Below are 16,565 nucleotides of genomic sequence, written 5' to 3' on the forward strand. Positions count from 1 at the left end.
AAACAAACGCAGCTTCAAGGCCAAAGCGCCTTCAAATTGGTTCAGACGTTGAAATTTGCATATCAATGCGAACCTTTGTACAGCCCCATACACGTGTTGGCCGAAGAGGCCCGAAAAAACACTCGAACTCTTCTCCAAAATGCAGAAGGGGAAGTGAGGCGCACTCAAACATTACAAAAAATGTGTCGAACAGTGTTTGTTTATTGTTTAATTAACGAAATTTACAAACACAAAAAAAGAAGAAAGAAAGAAGGAAGGAAAAAAAAGTCACGACTCTCCCTCCAACGTCCATCGTCTGATCCATTAATGAACTTCTTCGGACTGCAAACGGTAAATGCTGTGGTCCGAGGCACGAGCGAGACAGAGACAACACCATCATCACGTACCGTCTACCCATGTGTGCTTGTGTGTGTGTGTGTGGTGTGTCTTTGGCGTGCAGTGGTGTGGCGTTTATTTGATAGTCAAATATTTTGCAGGTTAATAACGCTGAGACGTGCCTGAGCGCCGTCTCTCTCGCGCTCGCTCTCTTTTGTGCTCTCTCAATTCTTTTACTCTCTTGCAAAGCGATTACAACACTCTCGCAGCAAATGAAACGAGGGCGGGGACCGTCTCGCTCTCTTTTTCATCTTGATTTCCCCCCCCTCCAAAGCTCGGACACAATTATTCTAATTATTGGCTGCTCGTCGAACGTCTTGTTGTTGTCAATAGCTTTGGCATTACTCATCTCTGTTGACGGCTTTCCCCCCAGAGCAAAAGGCAGCCTCCAGATACGGCCAGGGTGCGAGATTTAACAACAAATAGTACGTATATTCATTGAGGGAAGTCTTCTCCCAGATGCGTCCACACAAGTCTCGACATCTGGGGGCACTTCCACGTTGTGCAACCCCATCCTCCCGTCCCTCCAATGACAGTCATTTGCGTGCCTTTGTTCCTCGGTAGATGATATGGTAGTACGCCAGAACGTACGTACGGTTATCAATGTCCCCCACAAATTTAAAACTCATTAGAAGAACTCACCCCCCCTTTTTTGGCGTGCCAGAATGCATTTTTATCGACAAACAAAATATCTACCATACAATATACAATTTACAATAGATGTACATACCACAAAACAGAAACGATACCTGCATAGTACATATGTATTAAGAGTTGGTCTATAAGTATGTGTATCCATGCGTGTGTATCCACGGCAACAGAATATCGCCTGGGTGCGGTTGGGGGCATTGTTTGCACTGCTTTGATTGGCATTCATTTTCATGGGTGCCTGTCCCAGAACCAGAACCAGCCCCACAGAGACCCAGCCGTTCCTCTGATGATCCAGAGTCGATCATTAGTCGTTCGTTCGTTCAGCAGAAGCGACATGCCTCACCCGAAATTAAGTATACGTAGTGGATGCAAAACCCTGCCAATTACTACTTCGAATCCCCCCAAGCGGAAACTCTCAGTCGCCCCCCACGGAGCACAGTCGTCGCCGATCATGTCAAACCTGTAGACGGCGACATATGGATAATGGATGTGACATTGAATTGTTTTCGAATTGTTTATTAATCAATGCAATGCAATGCAATGCAATGCTGATTTGAATCAATTTTCCCCCAGCGAAATTGTCTCGAGAATTTGCCAAAACTATTCATAAATGGCCCTTGCGTGCTGGCCGAATGAATCACTTACGTGGAGTAGATCCAGCAGATGAGATGGGATTCAAAGTCCCAGTTAGTATCTGGGAAAGTTGCGGCTGGAATTGTAGCCGGAACTTGATAGTTTCTTCGATCCGAAGACCGCTCTTTCTGCTGCCTCGTTTTGGTGCCAGGAATGGCCCCCATCTCCAGCTGTTGGCGATTCTAAAGAGAGCCCCCAAGGCCTACCATTAACAAATTATTTCTCCATAAAAACTAAATCTATTGCGGGCCCCCAGTCCAGACCAGTCTTGTCCATATTTATTTTTAGATGCACCACGGAACTGGTTGCCAGCCGAACGTTGCACGTTGCACGTTGCATGGTCTGCATTGATTTGGAATTTGTTTCGACGGAGTGTGTCCGAGTGTGGCAAGTGTTTCATTTGCTATGTTGCTGTGTTGCCGTGTTGGGCATCCTGTCCAGCCGCTGGCTGCTCCGATCTGACTCAATTAAATTGATCTCCGTCCAGCAAAAAGAGAAATACTGCATTTGAACAGGCGGCACATTGTTATTATTCCATCTCTCCATCTGTGCAGCCCCATCTCTCTGAGAGGCTGCTTATTTAACCAACATATCCCGCCTCTGGCTCTGGCCTGGCTCTGTCTTTGGCTCGGTCTCTGGCTCGGTCTATGGCTCTGTCTCTGCCTCTGTCTCTGGCTCTGTCTCTACCTCTGCCTCTGTCTATGGCTCTGTCTATGGCTCTGGCTTTGCCTCTGGCTATGAAGTTGCATTGCAAACTCAATTCGCTGCAATTGGCGCCATACAGCAATTATGTGGTGGCCTGTTCCTGGCCTGGCTTGGCTTGGTTCGGTTCGGTTCGGTTTTATAAATAGACACACACCAAGCCAAGCCATGCCAGGCCATGCCAAGCCATCTCGTATGTGGTCCACAACTGTCAATTGTTAAGTGCGTGTCCAAGGCCTATGATTGGGCCGCTCGAATGCAGGAAACGAACAGCAATTGGAGCCATAGATGGACGTCGACAGGAGATCTGATCTCTTGGATTCGATCGATGGGCTTTGAGGATTCGCAGGTAGAACAACTGACAAAATAGGTGCCAACAGATGCCAGCGGCTATCCCATAGATTCTTCAGTATCTCCCCCTTTCTGTGGGGTACCATAAATACTAGGCTTGTGGTGGCTCGGCCAGTGGGTTTCCGTATGAATCAGGTCCGTGCTCTGCCCCAGACTATCCAATCCGATCCGATACGCTCCGTTGGCACTAATTTGCAGCTGAAAGTACAGGGAAATGGAATGTTTGATTTGCATTTTGCTTTTTGCATTTAGAGATCAATAATATGTTATTTCAGTTCTGATGTGAATTTAGTTATTCCTAGGGAAAAGGCATTCCAAAACCAGTTGCGGCGTTGCGTTGCCTAAATAAATATTGTTGGGGAGGGGGGGGGAAATACAAAAGTCTGTGGCATGCGGCATGCGGCGGATGTGTTGGGGCACAGCAGCCAATTATAGAGAAAGCGACAGTGCAGTGGCAGTGGCAGTGGCACCTGAGTTGCACCTGTGCTGCCTGTGCCTCTGTGCCTCTGCCTCTGCCTCTGGCTCCATGTTTGTGTCATGTCCCAAAACGGACAACGAAACAGTGTACTCCAATTAATGTGCCGCAGAGAGGGAAGAGCGGAGCGGGGACGGATCGTGGCATGCAAAGCAGGAATCGTAGTATCCACAATGGCTAATAATTGGCTTTGAAATTGATTAGCAGCTCCGTGTGTAGAAATTAACATCAAAAATATGGTTGCCATGCGGCTCCATCTCTGATTCATGCGTGACGTGGTGCCAACCGATCCCACGACCTGCTCGGCCCATTTGGGGCACAACTCGTGGCCCATTTCAAGGAAAAGAACTAGAACTAGACCCAGGGACCGTTGCCTGAAACCATTACAGCTGCCAAAGTTTGTTGGCTCCTTTGGCACAATGGAAAACGGGCCAAAAGTCCAACAGACAAGCGTCAATCAAGTGGTCAAGTCAAGTCGAGTGGCGTGGAGTGGAGTGGAGTCACAATAGCGGAGCTAGATTGGAAATTGGAACAGCCACTTCGGCAGAATTCAGATGCAGCCAAAGATCTCCGTTTGAGGTCCGCCTATCTATCGATCCATCGGTCGATCGATCCGCCATTTAATCTAATTTTAACTCAAAAGTGCATGTGTCCAAAGTGCCAGCCAAACAAGCCAAACATGTTGGGCCCGATCCGAGCCACTGGCTGCCACCAGCCATGGCCAAAAGAAACGGCGCCTCAAAGCCATGTTGGACGTAGAAAAATTGTAGAAAAAAAAGCAAAAAGCGAGCTGCCTGCCTGTGCATGTGGCAGTGGATATTTTTAGACAAAATCGAATTACGAGGCACTGCCTTGTTTAAAAATAGTCTCTTTCCAGAGGAGGCTGCGCATGCGCTGGCCATTTGATTTTGGCTTTGGGCCAACCAGCCAGCCAGCCAGCCAGCCAGGCCATGTTTGAATCGAATCTGATCGCATCGATAGCTCTGTCCGTCTATAAATAAAAGCATGTTCTAGACCAAATTTCTATGTACGGGAATGGGCCGCCAGCAGGCAGTGGATCCTTGTGGCCTCCAGGGCTTTTGCTTTCCTTTCAGCCAAGGGCTGCTGCGACTAGCCTCTTCTCCTAACAAAACGGCCAGGATGCCAGTACTCGTTTCTTGTGTGTAATTAAATCGTGCTGCATATTTATGAAAGTCATGCAGGCACCATTAATGGCAGAGCCCGGTCCCAGGATGGCAGAGATGTCTATAAATACATGTACGCGATACTGGCTCTACTGACTCTACTGGCTCCCCTTTTCAGTGCATTTGATGGCGTCTAATAAACGCTTATTGGCGTAATAGACACGTGCTGCCAAGGCACTCACTCATTCACTCCCCACTCGGATGTCGTCCCATCAATCAGCCAGACGGCATGGCAAAAGCGCCTCCCATTCATGAGCATTCATGGGGCAGCGAGAGCCAGAGCCAGAGCCCCATCCCATCCGAATCCTGTTGACTGGCAAATTGCTAAATGACTTTGTTGCAACTGTGGCAGCGACGGGGCTGCGTTGATGATGATATGTGCAAATCGGACAAAACACCAGCGGAGCAGGCTTAGCAGACAACCAATTAAGAGTGCCCGACCGGGCTGGGCCGGGCCGAAAGACAAGTTCTTGGCCTTAAATGGCTTTGCGCTATCTGCGATCCGTTCGGCCTCTCCCATTACCAGAAGGCATTTACGAGCGGGTCCCGAGGAGATCTTCTTTTCAGCTGCCATCTGGATCTATTCTGAGTCTTTTATTGTGCATCCTGGAAACTAGCTTTCACTTTTATGAGCCCAGAACGTAAAGGGCCACACCGCACAACGCCTGGGGGGGTTTTTTGTATCCATTGAAATGAATAGACTCTGTATTCAGGGGCCTGAGAGAAGGGTAACCTATATATAGGGTACCATGAGCACATATTTGCATTTTGTGGGGCATCTCTGGCACACAGCCAGAGGCAGACGGACAGACAGAGCATCGTGTATGTATATCGGGTCTCATCGCCGATTTAGCCACGCTTCTGTCATCATCCGTTATCTTTATTCGTCACGAACTTCAAAAATGTGAATTGGATGGACTGTTATGTAAGCAATCTTTCACACACACTTTTTTTTAATTGACAACCAAACCCCCGCCCCCTGCTCCTCCTTCTCCTTCTCCTCCTCCTCCAGCTCCGCGAAAGAAAAGCAGACGCTAGAGTGGGAAAAGAGAGAGAGAGAGGTCCAACAATTTCCAGTTACTTTTGTCTGTATTAAGGTCAATGTTAATGCTGCATCAAATGGGATTGAAATGTTTCAGTTTTCACAACTCATGCTAGCCCCCACATGGCAGCCACACATTGGGCATTGGGGGAGACAGAGAAAGAGAATTGCTTGGTCTGCCAAAGCATACAAAAGCGAATCAAGACGTGAATGAGAGCTGAGACAAAGGTCTAAGATGTATTCTAAACAGGCAGGCTTCGGTTTTCGCCTCGTTTTCTCATGTCCTGTTAAGCGCACACTTTAGTGCTGTTAAGCGCACACTGTAGTGCACAAATCCTCTGTTATCCGAAGTATCGATAACAAAATCGAGCTGCGCCAGCTGCTTGCACGAAAACGACAAGTGTTGTTGCAACATTTGAGGTTTGTTTGAAGAAGGCTCCCGCTAAATTGCCTCGGTAATGGACTCAATTGAATGTTAATGTATCAATAGGCCAGCTTTTTTCTATCCTTTTGCAATTAAGTTAATTTGTGTTGGATAAAAAGCCGTTTACCTTTCGTTTCGGCGAGGAAAGTGCTTCCGTTTTAAATAGGGAAAACGAGTATTATCCCATTCCAGCAATAAAGCCCCGTCAGCCGACCAATTTTGAAATTTATATAGCACCCGTAATAGTAAATTATATGGGAATGGTAATTTCTAGAATGTATACATATGTATGTCTCTACGCCCCTCTACAGCCTAATTGCATAATGATTATATTATAACTCTAGATGGCGACAGAAAATAAAATACAAAAATGCAATTTGCCATTGAAAAAAGTCGGCACGTTCCAGATGATACATGACTCACAGTGCGGGGAGGTGAAGGGAAGGGGGGAGCAGGTCCAGACCACCCACGTCTATCGCCTCGCCTCGCCCCGCACCGGGACTGGGACTGGGACTGGTATAACCTCGATAGAACGGCTGTTTCCTTAATAAACTCTAAATGTTTGCTTTACATATACATGCACACATATATATTAGCTATATAGCAGTAATTATAATTTCTTTCTCGCGCTTTCATTGCAGCTGGTACTTCCGCAAAATCAAACGCATTGAGGCTGAGAAAAAACTTCTACTGCCAGAGAACGAGCACGGTGCATTTTTAATTCGTGATTCCGAGAGCCGACACAACGACTATTCGCTATCAGGTGCGTGCCGAACCAGGCATTTATAATTGTTTTACTCTACTGTTCGTATACTATATGCATACACTGTGAATGCTCTTTTGCAGTGCGCGATGGCGACACGGTCAAGCACTATCGCATCAGGCAGCTGGACGAGGGCGGCTTCTTCATTGCCAGACGCACAACATTCAGGTGAGTGCGGAGTACACACTTTATTTGGACATTTATCCTATCCTTGCGGCCCGTAGAACCCTGCAGGAGCTGGTCGAGCACTATTCCAAGGACTCCGACGGCCTGTGCGTCAACCTCTGCAAGCCCTGTGTACAGGTAAGCATCCACTGGGCGGACTTATACAGCCCCCATACAGCCCCCATTGTTTGCTTTGGTTTTATCGCGCATCCAACATCCAACAACGACCGGCAGCGGCCAAATGTGATGTGCATTGTGACATTTGTAACATTTGCAACATTCAACATTGTTATCCCTATGTTTTGTTCATTTCGCAATGCCCAACACGTGTGTACTAAAACTGTCTTATATTTTCCATATATTTCTTGCATTTTTCTTTAATTAACACCAAAACTAATTATAATGTCTGTAAAACGATAATGACCAACAATAACCAACAACAATAACAACAACAACTACAACCGAACGATAACCAAAAATAACTGAAAATACAAACAAATATATATATAATATATTAATCAAATAAGACAAATACCTTTTCGGGTGTCTTTGAGGTAGGATTTCTATGTAAAAAAAAAACAAAAACGTTACGATGTGCGTTCATGTGTGTGTTTTTAATGCCCATTAACACAACAATAACCAGAAACCAGAATCCAACTCCACCCCCACCCGCAACACCAAACCCCCTTCACGGCGAACGAAATTAACCGATCATTTCATGAATTTCGACTGCAATGCCTTAAATCTCCAAATAACCGCCAATCAATCGCTCAATATCTCACCCACACACCGCACGCCAGCGCTCAAAGTGCAATCGAGACAATCTATCTATCGTATATGATCCTATACCACTGCTTAATAATCGTAGATCAAAGCAAAGTTTCATCTAATTAGTGCCGAAACCCAGTGAAGGGAAACGGCGCCGCGTTTGAGTGGAAAAAGTTGAGCAGAAAGGGGTTCCGTCCAAGTATGCCCTCGATTCGACTTCCATTGATCTTTTGCACTTTGAGTGACTGGCACTTGAACTTTGAACCCACTTAGTCCATCAAAACAGATCCAACTGAAATATAGCGCCAGCTGCCACCAACTAATGGAACAGATTCTATGTAAATAAGGCCCTAACCTAACCTTCATCTCTCCCCTTTTTGGAAATCTTTTAAGCATTAATTTATCAAAATATTGTACATCCGACGTTGGTGCGTTGCTTGCCCCGTGGCTGGTCTACACAGACATGTATTTTCTATGTACATGGGATAGAAAATTGCATATCCTTTACGGCATCCTTGATGCTACTTTTTCAGAGTCGCATTTCTGCCCGACACGCACTCTACTTTCTACATGGCGTGTAGAGTTGAACTACATGTCGCTGCGGCGACACCTGTCGGCGCATTCGATTCAAGTGAATGCTGGCCACAGCCCCGAAAGTATGGCAATAAATACTGCCTCCTCATGGCAACTGGCTCTCTGATTGGAAGTTAAAGGGCCCCCTTTAGTTTTTAGACCCTTTCCTCTTTCTAAAGAGAATGTGGACAGACACAAGGGTACGCAACGCAACGTGCAGTACGTTCTTAGGGAGGTGGAGATGATGGTTAATGAATGTATGCTACAAACTCATTGCTCAATTGGCACGATCATTACCTCAAGCCGAACACCAATGCGCCTACCATATTGACAATAGAAAATTCATTTGCTAACTCGACTCTCTATCCATCCCCCATGTCCGACCAACCTGACGCTCCAGATCGAGAAACCTGTCACCGAGGGCCTATCGCATCGAACACGCGACCAGTGGGAGATCGACAGAACGTCCCTCAAATTTGTGCGCAAACTGGGCTCCGGCCAGTTCGGCGACGTTTGGGAGGGACAGTGGAACAACACAACACCCGTGGCCATTAAAACTCTGAAATCGGGTAAGTCGAGAGCTGCTCTCTCTTCGCTCTTTGCGGGAGTTTGTCTAACAATGAGTCTTGGCCCCTTTCAGGCACAATGGACCCCAAGGACTTCTTAGCCGAAGCCCAGATCATGAAGAAGCTGCGCCACACGAAGCTCATACAGCTGTACGCTGTTTGCACGGTGGAGGAGCCCATCTACATTATCACGGAGTTGATGAAGCACGGTTCACTGTTGGAATATCTGCAAGGTATGCTGGGACCCAGATGACGATCACACGACTTGCCGCGTGCCCGCACATTTCGAGACATTCTTGCAGCTTGCATTAGTCAAATTTCAAACATTTTCACGCCCCGCTGCGGCAATTAGTCAAAAAGAAAAGAAAGAACCAAACGTCCGCCCGCCCGCTCGCTTATCATGTCATGGCAATTGCTTATTTGTGTTTTTAATATCTTTTAGCCATTGCAGGCAAAGGTCGTAGCCTCAAAATGCAGACGCTCATCGATATGGCCGCACAAATAGCCGCTGGCATGGCCTACCTGGAGTCCCAGAACTACATCCACAGAGACTTGGCGGCGCGCAACGTTCTCGTTGGCGATGGCAACATTGTGAAGATAGCCGACTTTGGTTTGGCCAGGTGAGTCTTGGGCGGTATGCCGGGAAAGGAATGCAAATTAATATCCATCTTCCAACGGCAGGCTCATCAAGGAGGACGAGTACGAGGCGCGAGTTGGCGCCCGCTTCCCCATCAAATGGACAGCGCCCGAGGCGGCCAACTACAGTAAATTCTCAATCAAATCTGATGTCTGGAGCTTCGGTATTCTCCTCACCGAGCTGGTCACTTACGGACGCATACCATATCCGGGTAAATCCACTGACTAGCGTTCATTCTAGGAATCGAGCATAATCTAATCAAATGATTCATTTCGGCAATCAGGTATGACCAATGCGGAGGTGTTGACCCAAGTGGAGCACGGCTATCGCATGCCCCTGCCACCCAATTGCGAGCCGCGCCTGTACGAGATCATGCTCGAGTGCTGGCACAAGGATCCCATGCGCAGACCCACATTCGAGACGCTCCAATGGAAGCTCGAGGACTTCTACACCTCCGATCAGAGCGACTACAAGGAGGCGCAGGCTTACTGATAAATGCTACCTGCGACCACGGACGCGGACAGTAGCCGTGGCGAGGCGCAAGGAGGAGCTGCCAATGATCGTCGGGCATCCCACAACGGACAATTCATATTAAGTTAATTACTTCAGTTTTGCACAGATTTTCTATTGCTGCTTCCTCCGACCATGAAACATGCGGGGCTCATGGACAGGGCAGGGGCATGTCTTGGTAACAACTCCATACCATACGATTCATGTTATTAGCGTTTAAGCTAACAAATAGTCTGTAAGCCGGAAAATTGAATGCGAATGCAAGTGCACGTGTAGTGTTTTTTTGATGGAATGCAATTTCAAAAAATGTTTTGTTCATTTTTTGTTGTTTCAATATGACAAGCATATGGATAGATTTGTCGCATTTGCCGATAAATATATCGAATGTATTATTATTCATATAACACTATATACATACATACATACGTGCACACACAACACATCTATATATATATATAAATATATATATATATATATATATATATATATATACAACCGTATAGTCAGAGTAAAACCTAGGAACCTTTTATATTCTATTTTGCCAACGCATAATTACCCTTACCCACCCTCTCACCCTCACCCTGTTCTTCTTCTTTAGTTGATAGGCCAATCTGAAATATGAAAACGATATTTGCAGCAAACAAATACATATATTAAAAACTGTTTTGCTTTTAGTTAATCCACTTCGTACGTGTCTTACCTGCCCCTCCTCCCCCAAACCCCAAACCACAAACCACTCAATCACTAATCAACGACATTATACATATGTATGCTTTATCACAAACAAATAAAAATGAAATTAAAATTAAAAATACAAATAATAAACGAAGGAAAGCACCACAAACGCCAATCATCATTCAAGTGCTAGCGGACGCTACTTTTTGCTGCATGCGACAGTTGAAATCCGCATGAGTAACGATCTAGAGTTTAATTGTAATTGTAATCATTTAATTATATTCTATTTATAATTAAACACACAAACAAACGCATACACATATACGAGTACATGTACATTTAGAACAAAAACCCATTTAAAATAAAACTTCTTCATAATTTATAAAATAAAAATCAAGGCATAATCATTTATATTGAAAACGAATCACCACATTGTAGTCCGAGTCGTTCTTTATCCTTTATCCTTTCTCTGTTTGCTTTTTGATTTGGTGAGTATTCATTCCAGTTTCTGCAGCGCATGCAGCGTGTGTGGGGATGGAAGAAGAGTGAAGAGCTCTGCGTAAAGTCAAATTAACGTAACTAAAATAATTTCTATGCATAATCTATGTACGTACTCCAAGCCAAACCAAACCAAACCCGAAGAACGCATGAATCGAAGGCTGATTTTACAAATGTATTCTAACCCTAGTATGAGTTCTTATGTAGTCTGTATTATACTCTCTAATCTGTCTTTGAATCTGTACTGTGCTGCACAAAAATAGGAACGTAAACCAGTATATGTTCTACGGAAGCCACACAAGCAACTTTAATCAAAACATACCGAGTTCAGCGAACTCCTCGATTTATTTAACCAATAACGTAAAAGTGGATTGCTTACACTTTCCAACATAAACGTATGTCATATTGAATATGTAAAGAACTACCATATATGTAGAGCATTCATTGTAAGAGTCATGTATAACGAACGATTCGATCTTATATTTCCAATCCAAAACTAGATTGTAAGTATATGCGCAAAGCTTTTATTTCACGATAAACATACATATATATATGAATAAAGTAAAATAAATATTTTTAAAAAGCTTCGCTTTGATCTACGGTAGGCCCCATATACGAGCATCATCGGCCAGTCGGTCAGGTCAGTCAGTGCGTCCCCTAATCGATTTCTTGCCATAGTTGATTGAATTTGGTCATTGTAAGTCTCTGGGCTAGATCGCAGCTAAATTACGAATAAAACAATTTGACTTGTCCGAGAGCCCCGCCTAAAATGTCGCGCGATTGTACTGCACTCCCGATGGCGATGGTGACGGGGGGGGGGGGAGATGGGGAGTGCCGTGCCGCGCCGTGCTCGAATGATTACAAATAAACAATGCCACTTGATGACGACTCCAAACATTTGAGTGTGAGTCAACAGCCATAGTGTTTTCGCTTCGATTTTCAGTTGTTCAATACGAATGTGACTGCAACTGCGATTGCGATTGCGATGGCGATGGCGAGTGCGAGTGTGATTCTCCCCTATTCTATTTCTTCCTTATAAGGTAATACTAGCCGCAACTGTTTTGGCTTTCACATGCTCTATTTGTAATCAATCAACGTGGAAATACCGCTAAGTCTTCTGGGGCGGGGTCGACGCCAGGCCTGATAAGCGGACCGAAGCCAAGTGTGGTGGAGTGGAGACCGTGCTGAATCACACCCGCATGAGAGTGAGCAGCAGCAGCAATCGCAAATAAGAGGAATGAGGCACAAGTTAGCCAAGTGATTGGTTATCAGACGATTTCCTGCAAACTGATGTTTTCCCTGCCGTTTGCCTTTGGTTAAAATTAGAAGAGGTTGGCTTGCCTTATTAGTAGGCGCTTTATCGCCGTCGACGCCCTCGCCACGGCATACCAGCCGAATGACCGCATACCCACAGCAGAACTTCATTTCCAGCGATCGCTGGCTGGCCTTAGTCATGCCATATACGATTATGTGAGCACTTTGAGACATTGAGAATCGCTTGGATGCTTCAGTTCTTTCCTCGCTTTATTAATGATTTGAAGCGGTTACAAGTATTTAATGGTATGGTATGTGTAATTGTAATACAAATGCATGGAAGCAAAGTAAATGCCAAAAAATGAATGAATGTTCACATTCATTGGAATTTCGAATAGAACACAATGGGGGGATTGCTTATGTGAACAATGTAAAAGTTTGCGTCTAAAAAGTAGTTGGAATGCATTCATCTGGCAGGAGCTGGTGTTGTGTGCGCCTGCTATTGTTGTTAATGTACTCTGCCAAATATTCAACCATGTGATGGCTGAGCACAGACAAAGACACCACCATGACCACGCCCAGCATCAGCTGCAGCCGCAGCTTCGATTTAGAAGCACTTGCGGTGAACAATGGATGGGCCGGACTCGTCGTACTCCTGCTTGGAGATCCACATTTGCTGGAATGTGGAGAGCGAAGCCAGGATGGATCCACCGATCCAGACGGAGTACTTGCGCTCTGGTGGAGCGACAATCTTGATCTTCATGGTGGAGGGAGCCAGGGCAGTGATCTCCTTCTGCATGCGGTCGGCGATGCCCGGGTACATGGTGGTGCCGCCAGACAACACGGTGTTCGCGTACAGATCCTTACGAATGTCCACATCGCACTTCATGATGGAGTTGTATGTGGTCTCGTGGATGCCACAGGCCTCCATTCCCAGGAATGAGGGCTGGAACAGCGCCTCGGGGCAGCGGAAACGCTCATTGCCAATGGTGATGACCTGTCCGTCGGGCAGCTCATACGACTTCTCCAGCGAGGAGCTGGACGCAGCGGTGGCCATCTCCTGCTCAAAGTCCAAGGCGACGTAGCAGAGCTTCTCCTTGATGTCGCGCACGATTTCGCGCTCGGCAGTGGTGGTGAACGAGTAGCCGCGCTCAGTCAGGATCTTCATCAGGTAGTCGGTCAAGTCGCGACCAGCCAAATCCAGACGCAAAATGGCATGGGGCAGGGCATAACCCTCATAGATTGGAACAGTGTGAGAGACACCGTCGCCAGAGTCGAGCACAATACCTGTGGTACGGCCAGAGGCGTACAGAGACAGCACAGCCTGGATGGCCACATACATGGCAGGAGTGTTGAAGGTCTCGAACATGATCTGAGTCATCTTCTCACGGTTAGCCTTGGGGTTCAGGGGTGCTTCGGTGAGCAGGACAGGGTGCTCCTCGGGGGCAACACGCAGCTCATTGTAGAAGGTGTGGTGCCAGATTTTCTCCATGTCGTCCCAGTTGGTCACAATGCCGTGCTCAATCGGGTACTTCAAAGTGAGGATACCACGCTTGCTCTGTGCCTCATCACCCACATAGGAGTCTTTCTGTCCCATGCCCACCATAACGCCCTGGTGACGTGGACGGCCGACAATCGATGGGAAAACGGCACGGGGTGCGTCATCACCGGCAAAGCCGGCTTTGCACATGCCGGAACCGTTATCGACGACCAAAGCAGCAACCTCTTCGTCACACATTATGATGTAGATTGATTAAGTTCTGCAATGGAAAAATAAATGCCAAATATGTACACTTTAATCGACGCTCAACAAGAACACCACAGCTCGGGTCTATACCCACTCTCAGACGGCCACAACGCGCACGCACAGTTTAACAAAGAGACAGACACAATTATTACCTTTTAAGGAAATGGAAGAGACCGCTGCGGGCAAACTGAGCTCGCTGAGAAAAGTTTTGTGAGTGATAGACCGACGCCTAGTTTTTTCGCGTTTCGTTTTTTCCCGCTGCGCAAGCTTGAGCCCACTAGGCCCCCTACATTTAAACAAGTGAAGCACTTGCGGTAAATGGCGATATACATTACTGATTGTAGGTTCTACTTGTAGATCCATGTCAATCTTTGCTCTGAATTTAAATCAAAACACGATATCTTTCACCTGAACTGCGCTAAAACTATTCAATTTTCATTATTTTCGGTGGAATTTTAAATTACCCCCTTGGCCTACAATGGGTTAATCGTTCTCCATCGAAGATTGGAAACCATATTCCTCGATTTTGATATTCGATTTGATATTACTGTATAATAGCACCCTTAGCCCAGTTTATCCGATTACTGAATCAATTTTCTTCTTGACTGGTTTATTTTAAATACTTGCTTTTATTGGATCTTGTCAAAAAAAGTTTTAGCAAAGAAGGTCAAACAAATAAAACGTAAGGGAAAAATCGTTCTAAATGCTCAATTTTGATATTCCATTGAATAATGCTGGCTAACCAAAATCTTTAGCTCTGCCCACATAATTTTAAGCCATTGATGAATAAATTTTATACAAGATTAGTTACTTTTAAGTACTCCATTTTATTGTATTGTGTCTAAAACAAGGTGTAAACAAAAAAGGACAGCAAAGAACAGTGGCAACGTAAGTGAGTATGGAATGTCAACCGGAGTATGGGCATTTGTATACCCTATTTCTTTAAAATTATGTATGAATATATTTAATATGAAGATCCTGTTTTCCAAACTGTTTTTAAGACTTAATTAATAAACCCCTTTTCTCAGATTGATATGCTTTACACATATTTAAGCATATGGTGCCTTGTTTATATATCACGATTCCGATACCTATTCTTAGTCTCTGTAAGAAGGCAATAAGCTGCACAATATCGTTGAAATCCCTTTAAAACAGAGACTGACTAGTTTCTGCATATATTGGAACTTGAGATGACAAACATTTTCTCAACTCTATATTATCAATTTTTCCAGGGTATGAAGAATGTTGCTAAAACCGCTCCATGTTGAGGGACAATGCTGCTCGTTTTCTCGGCCCATATAAAGTGAATGTTGCCAGCAACATAGGACGTAAGAAAACTTAAGTGAGTATGGACATTGTTGAGCTGAAAAGGAGGAAAAATCCCCCCACGAAGAGAGGATATCCCATTAAGAAATGGAGAGAAAATCCCAATAAAAAGAGAGCAAATCCCATCGATACATTCACAAATTGCGCGCCAAATAGAAATTGCTTGAAAGTGAATAAGTGAAAAGGATATGAATGCTATATATTTCCGTCAAGAATTGGAACCAATGTTCCTCGTTTTTGATATTACGTCGAATTTTTCTAGCTAGATAGAACCCTCAGCCCTGCCCTATCATTAAGTACTTTATTTTATACGATTGTGTCTAAAATAAGGCTTAATCAAAAGGGGGAAAGAAAAAAACATAAGTGTGCACGGAATGAAACGTAAGTGTTTACGAAATGTTACGTCATTGTTGCTGGTCAACCGGATTCCGCTATAAGTATGAACATTTGACATGATATCTACATTGCACAGTGGCACCACTACCAATAAACTGTCTTTTTCTGAAACTACTCGTATATGACAAACATTTGGTTACACTATGCGAAAACACGCGCCAGATTTGAAATATTCAGACGTGAGGAAAAATCTGCAAGTTCTAAATGAGAAATATATTTCGTTCATCGTTAGTCAATATTAAAAGCGACAGTACAAGAAATAGTTGTATGTTGATATGTTTTTTTAATGCAAATGACTGAGTACATGGCTCTAAAGTAAATTTAAATTCAGTTTGAAAGTTATTTGACCGTCGATTTAATTAATTGTATTTTATTTTGAATCCTTATGTTGTGCATCGAGTTAAACAATTCTGAATTTGGACTGCGTGTTTTGCGCCGAACTCTTCGCACAATCTGATGTTTTGTTAAACATTTTTGTTGAAACCGTGTTTTTGTCAAAATAAGATACATGCAAGTACTTAAAAGTATTTAATCTTGAACCAAAGTTTTTCATCTATCGTATAAAATTCTGTGGGCAAAACTGAGAGATCTATGTAGCTAGTAATATTCGACGGAAGATAAAAATGGAACAATAGGAACGACTATCCTTTTTTTTTTTTTTTTTTTTTTTACCATTTTCGCTAAAACCTTTTTTACGCAAAATGCAATAAAAGCAAGTATTTAAAATAAACCAGTCAAGTAGAAAATTGATTCATTAATTGGATAAAATTATGTGGGCATGGCTAAGTGTTCTATCTAGCTAGTAATATTCCACGGAATATCAAAATTAACTTGAATTCGTCAAAATATT

The 16,565-nt window shown here is 44.5% G+C and overlaps 2 protein-coding genes across 5 annotated transcripts in view; one reads left to right on the forward strand and one right to left on the reverse strand.

Moving 5' to 3' along the window:
- LOC117185841 (tyrosine-protein kinase Src42A) overlaps nt 1-10,918 on the forward strand; it is a 33,752-nt gene extending 22,834 nt beyond the window's left edge. For 2 of the 4 annotated variants that reach the window (XM_033391561.1, XM_033391560.1), the window contains 8 exons: nt 6,479-6,600; nt 6,684-6,768; nt 6,825-6,903; nt 8,507-8,675; nt 8,747-8,905; nt 9,115-9,292; nt 9,354-9,520; nt 9,593-10,187. In XM_033391561.1, coding sequence (XP_033247452.1) covers nt 6,479-6,600; nt 6,684-6,768; nt 6,825-6,903; nt 8,507-8,675; nt 8,747-8,905; nt 9,115-9,292; nt 9,354-9,520; nt 9,593-9,801 — 1,168 coding nt within the window. In that variant the 3' untranslated portion in view covers nt 9,802-10,187. Of the gene's footprint in view, nt 1-6,478; nt 6,601-6,683; nt 6,769-6,824; nt 6,904-7,292; nt 7,320-8,506; nt 8,676-8,746; nt 8,906-9,114; nt 9,293-9,353; nt 9,521-9,592 lie in introns of all 4 variants that reach the window. The other 2 variants (XM_033391559.1, XM_033391557.1) reach the window with 2 other exon arrangements.
- A 1,572-nt stretch (nt 10,919-12,490) lies between these two features.
- On the reverse strand, nt 12,491-14,255 carry LOC108159228 (actin-5C). The gene is made up of 2 exons (XM_017292332.2): nt 14,146-14,255; nt 12,491-14,006 (listed from the first exon to the last, which is right to left on the reverse strand). Exon 2 carries the CDS (start codon nt 13,982-13,984, stop codon nt 12,854-12,856), a length of 1,131 nt encoding a protein of 376 aa, XP_017147821.1. The 5' UTR covers nt 13,985-14,006; nt 14,146-14,255; the 3' UTR covers nt 12,491-12,853.
- Nucleotides 14,256-16,565: the final 2,310 nt, after the last annotated feature.

The sequence above is a fragment of the Drosophila miranda genome, chromosome 3 (assembly GCF_003369915.1).
Source record: "Drosophila miranda strain MSH22 chromosome 3, D.miranda_PacBio2.1, whole genome shotgun sequence".
NCBI classification, from domain to species: domain Eukaryota; kingdom Metazoa; phylum Arthropoda; class Insecta; order Diptera; family Drosophilidae; genus Drosophila; species Drosophila miranda.

Bases quoted from the DNA above. Each gene is read 5' to 3' on its own strand.
- LOC108159228 (XM_017292332.2), bottom strand. From the start codon at position 13,984: ATGTGTGACGAAGAGGTTGCTGCTTTGGTCGTCGATAACGGTTCCGGC.